At 43.4% G+C, this 16645-nt stretch overlaps 2 protein-coding genes across 2 annotated transcripts in view; one reads left to right on the forward strand and one right to left on the reverse strand.

Moving 5' to 3' along the window:
• LOC138976881 (uncharacterized) overlaps positions 1-11832 on the reverse strand; it is a 36672-nt gene extending 24840 nt beyond the window's left edge. Inside the window, exon 1 of the mRNA XM_070349768.1 lies at positions 11478-11832. Within this exon, the coding sequence (XP_070205869.1) occupies positions 11478-11685 (208 nt within the window). The 5' untranslated portion in view covers positions 11686-11832. The remainder of the gene's footprint in view (positions 1-11477) is intronic.
• Positions 11833-12084: 252 nt separating this feature from the next.
• LOC138977514 (exonuclease V-like) lies at positions 12085-15968 on the forward strand. Its single transcript, XM_070350362.1, has 5 exons — positions 12085-12194; positions 12755-12813; positions 13798-14014; positions 14502-14791; positions 15228-15968. Exons 1-5 carry the CDS (start codon positions 12098-12100, stop codon positions 15696-15698), a joined length of 1134 nt encoding a protein of 377 aa, XP_070206463.1. The 5' UTR covers positions 12085-12097; the 3' UTR covers positions 15699-15968.
• The last annotated feature ends 677 nt before the right edge of the window (positions 15969-16645 follow it).

Raw genomic sequence — 16645 nt, forward strand, 5'->3', positions numbered from 1 at the left:
ACATGGCCTTGGAGGCACGGCCATACAAATTCTTCTGTGCAACAGTAAATTTACCATTGTAGCTAAATTTAATACCCAGGTATTGAAAATCATACACAATATCAAGTTTCCGACCATTGAATGTAAATGTCGGAACTTTTCTTACTTTCCCTCTTGAGAAAATCATTACTTTTGTTTTAGTTACATTCAATTTCAAAAACCAATCTTTACAATATCTGTCCATAATATCTAGAGCGATCTGCAAGGATTCTGGCGATTCAGCAAAAATAACCGTATCGTCAGCATACAACAAAATGAACAACCCATACAAAACGTTAATATCACTATTGTCACAGTACCGCCCTGATATGGCCATTCGTGGTCGGCTGGGCGTTAAGCAAACAAACAAACAAATTGTCACAGTTTACATTTTCGGATTCACGTCCTAAGGTATTTAGAGCTGACTCCCGATCAAAATCATTCTTCAGATCGTTTAAATATACGGAAAAAAGCAGGGGAGACAAGTTCTCACCTTGTCTCACACCGGCAGAACAAGAAAAAAAGTCAGACAACTTAGTGTTCCACTGTACACAGGACTTAGCTTTAGAGTACATATCTTGAACAATCGTCAACATCTTACCACGCACACCACAATTTAACAATTTCTGCCACAAAAAGGAGCGGTTAACAAGGTCAAAAGCCTTTTCATAGTCAACAAAAACACAGTACAATCTCTTCTTTTTAGACAGGAAAAAGTCTATTATAGCATTCAGGGTAAAAATATGATCAGTCACACTATGGTCGGAGCGAAAACCTGCTTGTTCTTCACCAATAGTGTTATTGGCATCAAAAAAATGAGTAAGGCGGTTGTTTAACAGACAGGTGAAAGCTTTTCCAAAACAGCTCAGGATGGAAATACCTCTATAGTTATTAGGATCATCCTTACTACCCTTATTCTTGAAAAGGGGCTTAATGACACCAATAGTCCAATCTTCGGGTACTTTGCCGGATACAAGGACTAAATTAAAAAAACTTAGTAATAACTGACAAGAGATCTGCTGAAACATTCTTCAAAAATTCATTTGTTATAGTGTCTAAGCCACAAGCTTTATTATTTTTTAAGTTTCTGAGAGCAATTTTAACCTCTTCTTCAGTAAACAAGTCATTTAGTAAATATGTATCTATAGAAAAGGTACTTTGATCATTTTGCTGATCTGCAGAATTAGCATCATTGCCGACCGTCTCATTGTAGCCAAGTTACGACAGTTGCTCGCTTGACGCATTTCACGTCTTCGATATTCTGTTTGAGCTCATTTCCCAATGAGCTGCCTTAAAAACAGGAATGTCCTGCAATTGTAGTATGCGTTTGGATGGGTAAGGACATTTTAAGAAGCAATATCGTCGTATAATGATGTCAAGTGAGAGACCCTGCAAATTAACATTGAAAGTGGGAACTTCGGAAGCAAAGTTCCCAGCCACTCGGTATGCAAAAGCTAAATTGAAAGCCGAAGTAGTGGCTTCGAGAGTTCTGAGGTCAAGGTCGAGGAAATTGGGGGAATCCCAATTAGTGCGCATGCGTTTGTAAACGGTAGTCCTGGTGACCAGAGGAAACAAATCTCATCGCGAGTTCGTAAATGGGCGAACGTTGATCGCGCTGTAGCTTTTACTATAGTTGTTGCTTCTGCCTGGTTGAACGAAAGGGTCGGTTCAAAGCTGTGATGATTGTCTTGAAATTGAATGACTGTCTATAATAATGATTTTGTTGGGGAGAATAAAACATTTTTTGTTTATGTGGTAGCGAAGTCGGTTATGTTAAACCTCTCCTTTTTTTAATGATTGTGTATCGGTAAAACTGTTTTGGACACAATAGGTTGGTTTGAGCGAACGTTTGGGTTACTGGTAAATTTGAAAAGGCAGAAATCAATCAGTGTTTGGAGAATCAAGATATAAGGTGTAGTGAAAAGAAGATAAGTTCAGTGACTTTCATATTAATTGGGAAAATGTGTGTCCGAATTTTTACAAAAGATAAATTGTTGTACTTTGGTATTTGTACATTTTGTTTGTCCTCGTTAATTGTGAACAGGATGTATGTTTATGTAAAGTTGAAAGTCAAGATTGGATTTGTTAAGCCTACGCGCGTGTGTGCATGTGTGTTAGACATAGACATAGACATAGAACACTGTATTATCTCAATTACGAGAAACTCGGGTGTGGTGAATCATAATAAACAACATAAAACGTAAGAACATCAATAAAATATCGAGGCACAAATACTCAGCTCATAATAGTGTGTGGTAAGGGGGGATGGGGGTGCACACACACACACACACACACCGTCGAACACACGCACACACACGCACACACACAGTCGAACACACACACACAGAAGTAGTCGCAAACTACCCTGAGTTACTTCCTCGCTTTGCTTCGAAGTAAACCCTTTTTCCGGCCCATGCATACGAAAGTGAGGCAAGTACTTCCGATGTCACTCAAAACTTCGGGAGTTGTCGCGAACTTCCCTCATAAGCATACGGGCCCTGGTGTAGGCCAGTGAAATGAACTTTGTACCTTGGAGTTTGTTGCTGGTATTGTTTTCAATGAACATCGCTATGGTTTTGATGACAGTATAGATTATGCTTGTTAATTAATACAAATCTATATTAATGTGATTTTAAATGTTATTGCTGTGCCTAAACATATGACAGGAAGGTTCACATGCCTCATAGACAATTAACATACATTGCAATGCATTAATCTTAAACAACAATAAAGTGTTACGTTGTTACAGAGACATAGATGTATACATGTATGTCTCTGGTTGTTATCGCCCCAATCTGTCAGTATTCATCTTGGCCGTTGTGTACACCCCACTCCGCTTTGTTTTTTATTGCCGGTGTAACGATCTCTGCCGGTGTAACGATCTCTGCCGGTGTAACGATCTCTGCCGGTCCGGTGTAACGATCCCTGCCGGTGTAACGATCTCTGCCGGCTTCGCATTCCCAAGACTGAAATGTTACTTCCCCGGCCGTTTGTTTGTTTGCTGAGGCCAAAAAAAAAAAATAGGTCTGTTTACGGTAACATAGGCCCAAAAAATAGGGTCGGTAGGTCGGGATTTTTTTTTTCTTTTCCAAAAAACCATATTTTTACGTTATTTTGCAAAAAAACCCAAAAGATTTTTTTTTTCCCCCCCAAATGCCAAAAAAAAGTCTAGGGTCGCGCGAAAAAAATAGGGTCGGTCGGGTTACCGTAAACAGACCTATTTTTTTTTTTTTGGCCTTAAAGGGCAGCTGTCGGGTTGCCTGGTCTCAAAAATGCGCGGAGTCGCGTGCAAAAACGCGTTTAAGAGTTTTCCGAGTTGATTCAACTAAAGACTGTTGATTTGGTCCAGAAGAAGACACTTTCATCATTAGTTTAATTTGAAACCATTAAAATGCGTGAAACTTTCTGCTAGTTCTCACAATCCGCAAAAAAACGAAGCAGTTGGCAGGCCGAAACGACTCAAAATCCGCGACCGACAACTCTGTCAGCACAAGAAAGACGCCGCAGCGTTAGCCTTGTTGTGACGTCACTCGAGGAAGCCGATAAGGCCGCTGTGAAGTTTACAGTACAATGTAGACTACAGCTGGACATCTGTAATGCTGTACGCGTGATTGATTCTTGCACAAAGTAAAGTATTAGGATGGTAATATCTTCTCAAGACCCACGTTCACATTTTCTCTTCTTTGATCTGACCGACTGCAACCTTTACAAGTCATTTCTAAAGTGGTTCACATGCTGTTGCTACTCCTCCAGTCCACCCGGTTAAACCATAAAGTTGCTCAACCACAGACCCTCGTGTCCCTTGTCAGCAGACACTGTACACTTATGAAGAAGGTCCGCTTGAGGTGTCACACCAATTACCGTGTACGTGTGAGGTACTGAATTCAAGACAAAAGCCAACTCTGTCGGTGGGAAAATCTAGGAAAGAGATGATGATATTAAATTATACATCTTCAGTTACTCACTCAAGTAGATAGACGAGATAAGATAAAGGGAAGAGAGACGGAGACAAAGATGAAACAGTGGTTCTAGTGTGGAAAATGGGGGAGGGGGGTTCGGCCGCAAAAAATCAAAGATGAATTTGTCAAACTGTGTTTGTGATGGTTATCGTGTGTGTGTGTGTGTGTGTGTGTGTGTGTGTGTGTGTGTGTGTGTGTGTGTGTGTGTGTGTTATAACACGTATGTGTGTGTGTGTATATGTGTGATAACACGTGTGTGTGTGTGTGTGTCTGTGTGTGTCTGTGTGTGAGTGTGTTTGTGTGTGTGTGTGTGTTTGTGTTCCTCGACGCGTGACAATATCTGCCAATAAGTTGAACAAAAACAGGGTTCAAGTGGAACAAAAGCAGGAGGGGGACAGAAGACATGTTATGAACTCCGTTTTTTACTGCGAAATTTTGGCCTGGGAGAAGTCACCCCATCCTAAGTTTCTCTTCACCTACCTGTGAAGTATGCTTGAGGGCTTGACTAGACAACCCGATTGCGCCCATTACACGGCATAAAGAGAGCACCGTTCAACCCGGCCGATTCCGCGGCTGACGTCACGCGTCCAAGGGAAGTAATTTTCGAGCGGGCTGCATTGACTCGGCCAAGAATGCAAACTTTCTTCGATTAAAGACATTGTAGCATGTCTAAAGTCTTCGGACTTGTGTTATCAAGCTGTCAAAATCACCAAGTAACTTTTAAGTATAGTTTCAGTTACATGATAACTCATTCTAAGGAACAGATTTTGAGAGCCACAACCCGACAGCTGCCCTTTAACGCCCAGCCAACCACGAAGGGCCATATCAGGGCGGTCCCCCAGCCAACCACGAAGGGCCATATCAGGGCGGTCCCCCAGCCAACCACGAAGGGCCATATCAGGGCGGTCCCCCAGCCAACCACGAAGGGCCATATCAGGGCGGTCCCCCAGCCAACCACGAAGGGCCATGTCAGGGCGGTCCCCCAGCCAACCACGAAGGGCCATGTCAGGGCGGTCCCCCAGCCAACCACGAAGGGCCATATCAGGGCGGTCCCCCAGCCAACCACGAAGGGCCATGTCAGGGCGGTCCCCCAGCCAACCACGAAGGGCCATGTCAGGGCGGTCCCCCAGCCAACCACGAAGGGCCATGTCAGGGCGGTCCCCCAGCCAACCACGAAGGGCCATGTCAGGGCGGTCCCCCAGCCAACCACGAAGGGCCATATCAGGGCGGTCCCCCAGCCAACCACGAAGGGCCATATCAGGGCGGTCCCCCAGCCAACCACGAAGGGCCATATCAGGGCGGTCCCCCAGCCAACCACGAAGGGCCATGTCAGGGCGGTCCCCCAGCCAACCACGAAGGGCCATATCAGGGCGGTCCCCCAGCCAACCACGAAGGGCCATATCAGGGCGGTCCCCCAGCCAACCACGAAGGGCCATATCAGGGCGGTCCCCCAGCCAACCACGAAGGGCCATGTCAGGGCGGTCCCCCAGCCAACCACGAAGGGCCATATCAGGGCGGTCCCCCAGCCAACCACGAAGGGCCATATCAGGGCGGTCCCCCAGCCAACCACGAAGGGCCATATCAGGGCGGTCCCCCAGCCAACCACGAAGGGCCATATCAGGGCGGTCCCCCCGGCCGTCAAATTACAAAGGTGCGCTTATTTGGAGAAAAGCATGCAGGTTTCTTGCAAGTGAAGGGAATTAATTCGTGGCACGGTAAAACTGAGTCGATAGATTTCTACAGAGCAGAAACAGAAGGGGAGTACTGATCGAAGTCCTCATCGGAACGCACGGTTGTACACACACAGAATAAGCATGTCAAGTCAATTCGTCACAGGGGCGGACGAGGGGGGGGGGGCACAGGGGGCACGTGCCCCCCTCCCCCCCCCCGAAAAAAAATTAAAAATTGGAAAGCTGATTCTATGACCATTTCTAAGTTCAAATGGCACCAGATGGCACCATTTTGCTTCTTTGGGCCAAAACAATTTCCGGGGGGGCATGCCCCCGGACCCCCCTAGCAAATTCGGGCGCTTCGCGCCCATCACATTCACTTTCGATTCAAAGTGCCCCCCCCCCCCTTACAAAGCAACTGATCCGCCCCTGCGTCAACTTGTTCACATGTCACAGTCAAAGATCGGGGTGTGTGTGGGTGAGTGTGTGCGAGTGTGTATGTGTGTTTGTGTGCGTTTTAGCCGTGCACTCCGATGAAAAATTAGGCCCACATGCATTCAACGTGTTGACATTCAGTCAAGGATGGAGTGCCTGCCTGCACCTATGCCTGTGGGGCCGGCGAACTGTGGGTGACATTAGGCAGCCAAGTGGACAGCGATTGATTGTGCTTGACAGTTACAACCGCCAGACCATGTCTCTTGGTTTTAGGCCAGCACCTCTTAGTTAATCTCCATCAGATCAACCTTTGCTTTTCAGCGCTGCGTTCCAGCGACAAGGAACGAAAGGTCAGAGGTGGTCAAGATTATGTCTACAGGAATAGGTGAGAGATAACGCTGAGCTGACTTGACCTAATCGAAGTGGAAGAGGTAACATGCCCTTAATGGCTCACTGCATATATACTTGCAACACTGGAGTGGGCGTGATGACAGGTATATCACGTGGTAGTGAAAGAAATGACGTATCGAGTGAGGACTAGGATTGTAGTTTGATATTTCATATAATTATGATCCCGCAAAATAGGAAAGGATTTATTCATCTGATCCGGAAAAAAATATGATTTAAAAAAATCGATGCATCTCTCTCAAACTTCTCTCTCTCTCTCTCTCTCTCTCTCTCTCTCTCTCTCTCTCTCTCTCTCTCTCTCTCTCTCTCTCTCCATATATATCGTCACTATTCTGTGGATCACGAACATGAGCGGCCAGAGAGAGAGAAAGAGATGGAAGGAGGGGTGGAGAGGGGGCGGTTGCAGAAGGAAAATGAACATAACGCGAAGGGGGGGGGGGGGGGGGGGGAGAGAACGCAATTGAAAGTGGGGTGGGGGGCGGTTGGCTTCGTATAAGATTCCAACTCCAAAGAGAATGTGTCTTATCAGGCTAACAGCAGCTGATCTGTTTGTTCCATTTCCCTTGAGTCACCTGCTCACTAACTCCCCCGGTCTCCCCACTGCTATATATCACAGCAGACGGCAAAGAGCCGGCTGATACCATTTAGCGTTACTCGGTGCTACTTGGCAAGTTTACTCAACCTATCGATGGCCAAGTATACAACAGATATGACATGCCTTGAAGGTTCTTTGGTGCATATTCATAAAAATGTGTTTGTGTGAGCAAAGAAATGACAGGTAAAAACATAAATATCTGTCTCGTCGACATTGAACAGTGATAAACAAACATTGACAAAGGATGTATGTTGTGCAGCGGTCACAAGAAGGAAAGTAGATGTTTATGGGAAAAGCAGAATATGGTGTGTTTATTGACTCAATTGCAAGAAACTTTTTTCCTTTAGTATTTGATCTTTATATGCTCCGGTACAATGGAACTAAATGCAATAACATGGTTTTTGTTACAAAACGGAAAACACACTGTCATATTTTATGATTTATCCATAAATTATCATTAGATGTATGTGGCAAGCTTGCACAGTGATGTGGCAAAAAAAGAGTAAGTTAACAGTCAGTTAACAGTCAGTTAACAGTCAGTATGCTCAAAGTGGGAAATGGCATGAGGGCAGTTTTAAGAGAATGCGCACAAAGGGACACTTTCCATGATCAAGACCTTCTTTTCTTCTACCTTCAAGGATGCTTTAACCAATAAATGGCAGCATAACGATATATCATGTGACAGCTATAACACACACATAATCATTCTTCAAGTTCAATCCAATGCACAGTTCATCACAGGGTCACTGGCTTCTAACCAACACTGATGTGAGGGAGAAAAGCCAATGTGAACAGCAGATGGCAAGCTTTGTGACTATACATTCGAACCAACACAATCACCCGGTGATGCCTACATGTTAGGTCTGTGACTACCAAAGTGAAACTGAAAGAGCCAAACAAAGTCCACAAAACGGTGTACATTTCAAACCAGGTAGTGAGTGACAAATACATGCTCTGAATGAATACATATGGTTTCTTTTGTGTGTGTTTTGTGCAAAGAGTGTGGTATCCTATTATCTAGTAACCAGTTGTGACATGTGATTGTGACACATTAATAAATATAAAATGACTTACATCCCACTTGAGCAAGCATGAAAGAAACAGAGATGTTAATATAACCAGCAAAGATTCATGCATAGCAACGTTTCTTAAGTGAACACTGTAAAAAATAAATGCTTAAGAACTGACCATGGAATTATTGGGGCATTTTCAAAATCAATGGGACAAATTCAATTTTCAAATACACCTTAACATTTAAAAAAAAATTCTGTTTAATCTACTTTAATGCGTCTGCAATTTTTTTTCTATATATATATCTTAGAATGAGCCAAACATGTGTCCATTTTTATCCAGAATGTCAGGCTGCCAGATTTCTGTTCACTGTATAAACATGCCCTTATTTTACTTACAGCCATACACAGTAAGTAAGTAAGTGGCCTATTTTACTTACAGCCATACACAGTAAGTAAGTAAGTGGCCTATTTTACTTACAGCCATACACAGTAAGTAAGTAAGTGGCCTATTTTACTTACAGCCATACACAGTAAGTAAGTAAGTGGCCTATTTTACTTACAGCCATACACAGTAAGTAAGTAAGTGGCCTATTTTACTTACAGCCATACACAGTAAGTAAGTGGCCTATTTTACTTACAGCCATACACAGTAAGTAAGTGGCCTATTTTACTTACAGCCATACACAGTAAGTGGCCTATTTTACTTACAGCCATACACAGTAAGTAAGTGGCCTATTTTACTTACAGCCATACACAGTAAGTAAGTAAGTGGCCTATTTTACTTACAGCCATACACAGTAAGTAAGTAAGTGGCCTATTTTTCGGGGAGCTCTTCTTTCAGTTTACTACTTAATACTGGTCTCAAAAACACCTAGTGTCATCACTGGTTAGATAGCCAGATGTTATATATGAGCGAGAGGCTGAAGTCATCAGAGAGCGTCAGGAGAGCGTCAGGCGAGGGGTAGAGGTGTTTGCAAGGGGAGTCTCATCTGTTTGCATCACTGGACCAACTGAACTTAGTGGACTACATCACTGGACCAGCTGAACTTAGTGGACTACATCACTGGACCAGCTGAACTTAGTAGACCACATCACTAGACCAGCTGAACTTAGTAGACCACATCACTGGACCTGCTGAACTTAGTGGACTACATCACTGGACCAGCTGAACTTAGTGGACTACATCACTGGACCTGCTGAACTTAGTAGACTACATCACTGAACCAGCTGAACTTAGTGGACTACATCACTGAACCAGCTGAACTTAGTGGACTACATCACTGGACCAGCTGAACTTAGTGGACTACATCACTTGGACCAGCTGAACTTAGTGGACTACATCACTGGACCAGCTGAACTTAGTGGACTACATCACTGGACCAGCTGAACTTAGTGGACTACATCACTGGACCAGCTGAACTTAGTGGACTACATCACTGGACCAGCTGAACTTAGTGGACTACATCACTGGACCAGCTGAACTTAGTGGACTACATCACTGGACCAGCTGAACTTAGTGGACTACATCACTGGACCAGCTGAACTTAGTGGACTACCCCAACACGTCTATTCTTGCCATTATAATGTTGGTGTCTTGTTGTGAACAAACATTAATTATAGATTAAGGTCCAAGTAAATAAAACATGTAAAAAGCTAAGGCTTAAAATCACAGACTATGTTATCTCAAATTGAATCATCATCATGAATGGCAGACAAGTCCATCAAATGAAAAGGATAGTTTTGATTACAATTCTCAACAAAGTGATAAAACAGGATTGTCTATTTCAGTATTTAATTGTTGATGTGAAACTGGGTTACCGTCATCTGTACTACGTTTCTCGTTCAAACACTCACTCAACTCACCAAAGTTTACTGAGGCATATTTGTGTGTCGCTGACAGCGAAAGTGAGATTCAGTTGGAAGAAAGATACAGAGATATAATAATAATAATAATAATAATAATTGTCAGTAAGTACTGGTGTCACATGGCTGATGTGAACCAGTTGATTGGCTAATGGCGATGCGCTAAAACTGAGCGTATTCTTTTCCACAGAGCGTATTCTTCCGCCCTTTGCCTAAGCGAGAGTGTACTCTCATCCTCAGAATTAATTGATGACATGTAGCTTATATTCTCCACAATACCAATGATTATGACCATAAATTTCCTGCTTCTCAATTAAAGCAGAAGTGGTTTTTTTTCTGATGTGCCTGTGCCACTGATCTAAAAATAGAACTCACTGTGTCTAATTTTTCAGTTTCGACTTGCGAAGATTCCTCTCATTATTATGCCATGTTAGTGGCATGTAGCTTATTATCCACATTACCAAATGATGAGTTAGTATACAATTCCCAGCAGCTAACAGAAAACACAAGTGTTATTCCGATAACGTAGCAGCTAGATCAGCACGTAGCAGACAACACTGAAATACGACTGCAGATCTGTTCAGTAAATGAATGTTTTCCGAATTATTATTTCAAGGCAAGAACAATCGGAATCGAAAACGTGTAGGGTTTAGAGCGTTCTTACCATATATATATAAGACTTATTACCAGCCTGCCTCATGCCTGCAGACTCAGTGCAACGTGACGAGCAATTTTTGTTTTTGAAATGAAACTCAGTGCAGTGGTTCGATTGCCATAGCCTAGCAGACGACATAAATCCCGCTCAGCAAATTAACATGTTGGGCAAAATTAATGTGAACGATAAAATGATGGGGATATAATACGTGTAGGGTTCAGAGCATTCTTACCGTTCATATTTAGTACCAGACTCCCCGATGAGTGAAGATACCACACGAGAAACATGCCACATTTATTTTAAAAATGTGCTTACCGTCGACCTTGGCAAGGGGCAACACTCTGCACAGTCAATCTGTCGAAGCTCGATGAAGGTTTCGAATCGCAAATAACTAAGAGCACAGTCCTTTCTCCGAGTTTCTTCTTCTTCTTCTTCCCGTGGGGGACCGGATCCAATTTCTTGGATGTTTAAATGAGATCTCTATGAAAGATCATCACTTTTTAGCTTAACGCTACACTGGAATTTACCAACAGAAATTAAAACAAGAGTTTGCGTGTGACGAAAGCACGACACACTTGAGACAGCCCACACAAAAGTAGATCTGACACAAACCTGACCACACAGTTACGCCTATCCAAATGTGCGTTGCAAAATGTGCCTTTTGAATCTTCTTTTTTCTCTGGCGGTACTGACAGAAACAATCCCAGTGCACTAAGGGATTTATACAGCAAATCTCGAAAATAATGATTGAACTCAGCGCTATGCGCTTCGTTCAATAATGAATTTTCTCGATTTGCTCTATAAATTAGTGCACTGGGATGTCTCAATAACTTAAATAATAAACAAAACAATAAAACTTACCTCCTTGATCAGTGAGAGTAACATCTCCATCAAACGGCACTTCACTGTCGAGTTCGGGACTGGGTATATCGGTAGACTCTGTTCCTTTCAGTGATGCTTTCCGTTTCTCTTTCTTCTTCTTTTGCTTGGCTTTTCTTTTGTCACCTGTTGTGCCAGGGCCAGCATTAGCACTCTTTTTCAGCAATCGCGAACCCGATTTCGCTTCCATTTCACAGATTGTCTACGAACAAGTCTCAAAGCCAAGTCCCATCTCACCAGCAACTCTTTCTGTACAGAAAGAACGCGAAAAGAAATCAAGCTGCTGGTCTTCACATGTCGAAAATGCCGTCTGCTTCCTGCCAAACTTCGCCCTCGAGCTTAGCCTTCTCACAACTACGATGACGCTTTCTTCCGCGAATGTAGTGCAAATGGAACCCGGTGTTTTCACTTCTAATCAACAGTAATGAAATTAAACCGGCCGTGAATATTTACATTGCAATTAGTTTCTTATGCATGGCTTGTTGATTTGCAAAATACTTTTTTAAATTGTGAACATGTTATGTTTTCCGCGCATGCATTTGTTACTAAGTGACGACACGGACTTTGTTTATTTCGACTTCCGCTTAGGCGGGTAACTCAAAATGGCGAACAACGAGAACACCGCAGTGATCGATAACCAAAATGAAGACAGTTGGAGTGATATTGACGAATCATTATTGGTTCAGTGCGACGATAATGGTATGTGGCTTAGGCATAATGTTTTGGATTTATTTGACTATGCGTGCCTGGAAAAAGGATGACAACGCCTGTATTTCTATCAGTGATGGTTGGGTTTGAAAACGAAAGTTGACGCTCAGCTGTACAAATTTGTGTCGGCTACGCCATGTTACTGATCTTTCGATCGATTTCAACTATAGTGATACATGATACATGAATTGTGTGTGTGTGTGTGTGTGTGTGTGTGTGTGTGTGTGTGTGTGTGTGTGTGTGTGTGTGTGTGTGTGTGTGTGTGTGTACATGCCCATGTCTGTAGGTGTTCACAATGTGTGGGCGTGTCTGTTTCACTGGGCACTTATCTGTGTGTTGGGAGCAGTGGAGGGGAATTGGACTTATCTATCGTGTCATATATTTATGTGTCACCTCTTTTATGTCCTTCAGTATCACCAAAGAAGAGAGATAGAGAGGGAGTGAGATTGTCATTATGTTTTTATGTTGCTATTCCGTGTAAGACATTTGCAGGAAGGAGGAATATTCTTTTCGTAATGTTCAGATGAAATCTTTCACATTCTTGTTTTCAGAGAACAGTGATCCAAGTGTCATAAATAAAGAGACATCACATCTGAAGGACCCACTGAAGGTAACTATATTATAAGTTAATTATAGAAACTATAGCAGCATTTGACACATCAGTATTTTGGTTACTACATTTATGTCGTGCCTGATAAGTAATACAAATTCTCTTGTAATGTGTAAGACTTGCCTTCATAAGATAAATACAGGATAGAACTTGAAGGGGAGAAAAATCAGGCAACACGTACATATGCTTAACCCTTTACCACCTGACCCAAAGTCAAGCTATCCTTATCTGATTCCTGGACGATTTGGAAAAATCACAGTTCAAGATCGGTTGATCGCATGTTGTTGATCTAACCATAGAGCTATAAGCACAGGTCCATGATCTAACGACCAAAGCAAACCGGAAGTACGTCACCGCGCCTCCACTTCGAAGTACTACATCCGTTTGATCGCGAAAGTGAAAGTGCGTGACAAGGTGTGTATCGGGCGGAATAGGGCGATTCAGGGAACGCATAAGGCACTTCCTCCGGGCGGAATCGGGCGATTCAGGTGGTAAAGGGTTAAACAAATTAAATAAGCAAATTGCCTTCATTCGGTTGTGCTTAGCCCCTTAAAAGGGAGTAACTTTACCTGTCAACAAAAAGTGTGAAAAGACAAGGTCTTAAAAGGGGGTAACTTTACCTGTCAACAAAAAGTGTGAAAAGACAAGGCCTTAAAAGGGGGTGACTTTACCTGTCAACAAAAAGTGTGAAAAGACAAGGCCTTAAAAGGGGGTGACTTTACCTGTCAACAAAAAGTGTGAAAAGACAAGGCCTTAAAAGGGGGTGACTTTACCTGTCAACAAAAAGTGTGAAAAGACAAGGCCTTAAAAGGGGGTGACTTTACCTGTCAACAAAAAGTGTGAAAAGACAAGGCCTTAAAAGGGAGTAACTTTACCTGTCAACAAAAAGTGTGAAAAGACAAGGTCTTAAAAGGGATGAAGTCTTAAATTGGGGGGTTGTAAATGGGGGATTCCTCTGTCTTATCTCTGAAACTGTTTTGACAGGTGGAAGAGGAAGAGACACCCCTGGAGCAGTTCTGCAAGCATGGTTACCTGTGTGTGACAGACCTGACTCAACAGGTGTGGTGCGAACAACACCTGTGCTACACCATGATGGGAATGGAACCTCCACTACCTTCACCGCTGGACCAAGTTCCTCCACCCCTTCCCACTGCTGACAGACCGGAAGTTAAAGCAGGAAAGTCTGTTCATCTTGCTCGAGGTTTGTATTAATTGTGATCAATTACGTGTTTCTTTTTTTGATGTGTGGATTAAATCAGCATTCGACTCCTCAACAATTTTGTGTGCATTTAATTTCTTCTAATTAGTGCATTCTTTGGAACTGACAGGACATAGTAATTTACCTGAATTAGTAAACATTGCCCAGAACTTTCCAAAATATGAAAGAAAATTAGCCTCTGTGTGTGTGTGGGTGTATGTGTCACTCTGTGTGCGTGTGTTTAAATTAAAGTGCAAACTCTTATGCTGTTGCAAGCAGAGAGAAGGATATCAAATGATTTTTCAGGAATTGTTTTGTCCTTTTCTTTTGGTTCCTGGGTAACAAGGGTTTGTGTACGTGTGGAATTGAATAATTGTATGCCAGTACAGTTTACCCCATGCATTTGTTCCACATAGCACTGAGACTCTTTCTGCCATAGATACTTTGTGATTTGATCACTTCCTCCTGTAAATCTCCTCGTTTATTTCAGAGCTGGAGGTCCACAATGTAGTCAGCGTCAAGATTTCTTCACGGGCAGACAAATGGGGACTGCACACTCTCAACCTTCTGTCTACAATCCGTGGATTTTTGTCTGGAATTCGCGTGGCTCGGGAAGTACCCATCTTTGGTGATCCCTTTGGCACTGGTGACCTGTTCTTTGGCATCGTGGATGAACTGCGGTTTGATGCCGACAGCTACAGCTTGGGTCTGGTGGAGCTCAAGACAAGAAAGACACAGAGGATGCCCGGCAAAGCCCAGAAAAAGCAACACTCTTTGCAGGTGTCTGCTGTTGTTCATCTTCCTTTCTAACCTGTAGACTATCACTTTTCTAGAAACCTAGAAATAATCATTCAAGTTTCAAAACCATTTGAAAGGATTTCCCTATATACAGTATATGCTATCTGCTGTTAGTTTTTGTGTTTGTATGTGTCATTGTGTGTTTTTAATCATTTATATTTATATTCTTGCTGTTATTTATGACTTGCACTGTTTTTTTCAGTCATTGAGTGCAGGTTTAGATGTTTTTGTCTGTGGCCAGCCTTGACACCATTTGTTATAGATTATAGGTGGAACATTTTGTCTCAGCTGAATTGTCAATAGAAATTGAGTGAATTTTGTCACTGGCTTTCATTGCACTCGGTATAATCATCTGATAACATGTCTCATTTCATCAACTTTCTTGTACAGATTGCAGTCTTGCTCTGCTTTTCAACAGGTACTCATTTACAAACAGCTATGGGACAACCTTGTGAGGGGAAACTTCTCTACAGACTTCTTCCTGAAGAAACTTAACCTCACTGCTTCAGCCGATCAGCCCTTGAGTGAAGGGGTTCTTCAACACATAGACTCTTCAGGCGTTCCAGCGTCTTCTCTCAGACAGCTTTTAACACAACTGACGACCTCTGTGCAAGCTTTAGTCTGCATCAGCTCAGTTGAGATCGAGTACGTCCTTCAAGAGACAGGTTCTGTGATTGGTCGGACAAGCGTCAGGGAGGATTTTGATTGGTTGTGGAGGATGTTTGGCCACTGCATGGATTTCTGGCACGGGAGGAGGGGGGTGGAGGGGGTGGCGATCGAGGAAGCGTGGAAGTGTGGGGGGTGTGAGTTCAGCCCAGTCTGCGAATGGAGGATGAAGAAGTCGCGTGTGCTTTCTGCCCAAAATCGGTGCTCTGACAAAGAATTGTAGAGTTCTGTGAATGCAATTTCTTCTCCTGGGACATGTAGAGGCGCAGTCCTTCTGGCCTGAATCATTCTGCTCACCATCTCAGGCCTGGATTTTACATAGAATAAAACCATTTCTCAAGTTAGACACAAACCAAAAACCAACAGCCTTGTTTTCTGTACAGAGATGGAATTATATCAAAGAATTATGTTCATAAAAGCCACTGGTGTCAATCTGTATAAACATTACTCTGCACAGAGAGCAGTGAGAATGTTGTGTCCAAGTGGAGGGATGGTGCCATACAATGCTACACTACAAGGCCTGGGATGGTGCCATACAATGCTACACTACAAGGCCTGGGATGGTGCCATACAATGCTACACTACAAGGCCTGGGATGGTGCCATACAATGCTACACTACAAGGCCTGGGATGGTGCCATACAATGCTACACTACAAGGCCTGGGATGGTGCCTTACAATGCTACACTACAAGGCCTGGGATGGTGCCATACAATGCTACACTGCAAGGCCTGGGATGATGCCATACAATGCTACACTACAAGGCCTGGGATGGTGCCATACAATGCTACACTACAAGGCCTGGGATGGTGCCATACAATGCTACACTACAAGGCCTGGGATGGTGCCATACAATGCTACACTACAAGGCCTGGGATGGTGCCATACAATGCTACACTACAAGGCCTGGGATGGTGCCATACAATGCTACACTACAAGGCCTGGGATGGTGCCATACAATGCTACACTACAAGGCCTGGGATGGTGCCATACAATGCTACACTACAAGGCCTGGGATGGTGCCTTACAATGCTACACTGCAAGGCCTGGGATGGTGCCATACAATGCTACACTACAAGGCCTGGGATGGTGCCATACAATGCTACACTACAAGGCCTGGGATGGTGCCTTACAATGCTACACTGCAGGGCCTGGGATGGTGCCATACAAT

Source organism: Littorina saxatilis, linkage group LG9, assembly GCF_037325665.1.
Source record: "Littorina saxatilis isolate snail1 linkage group LG9, US_GU_Lsax_2.0, whole genome shotgun sequence".
NCBI lineage: Eukaryota > Metazoa > Mollusca > Gastropoda > Littorinimorpha > Littorinidae > Littorina > Littorina saxatilis.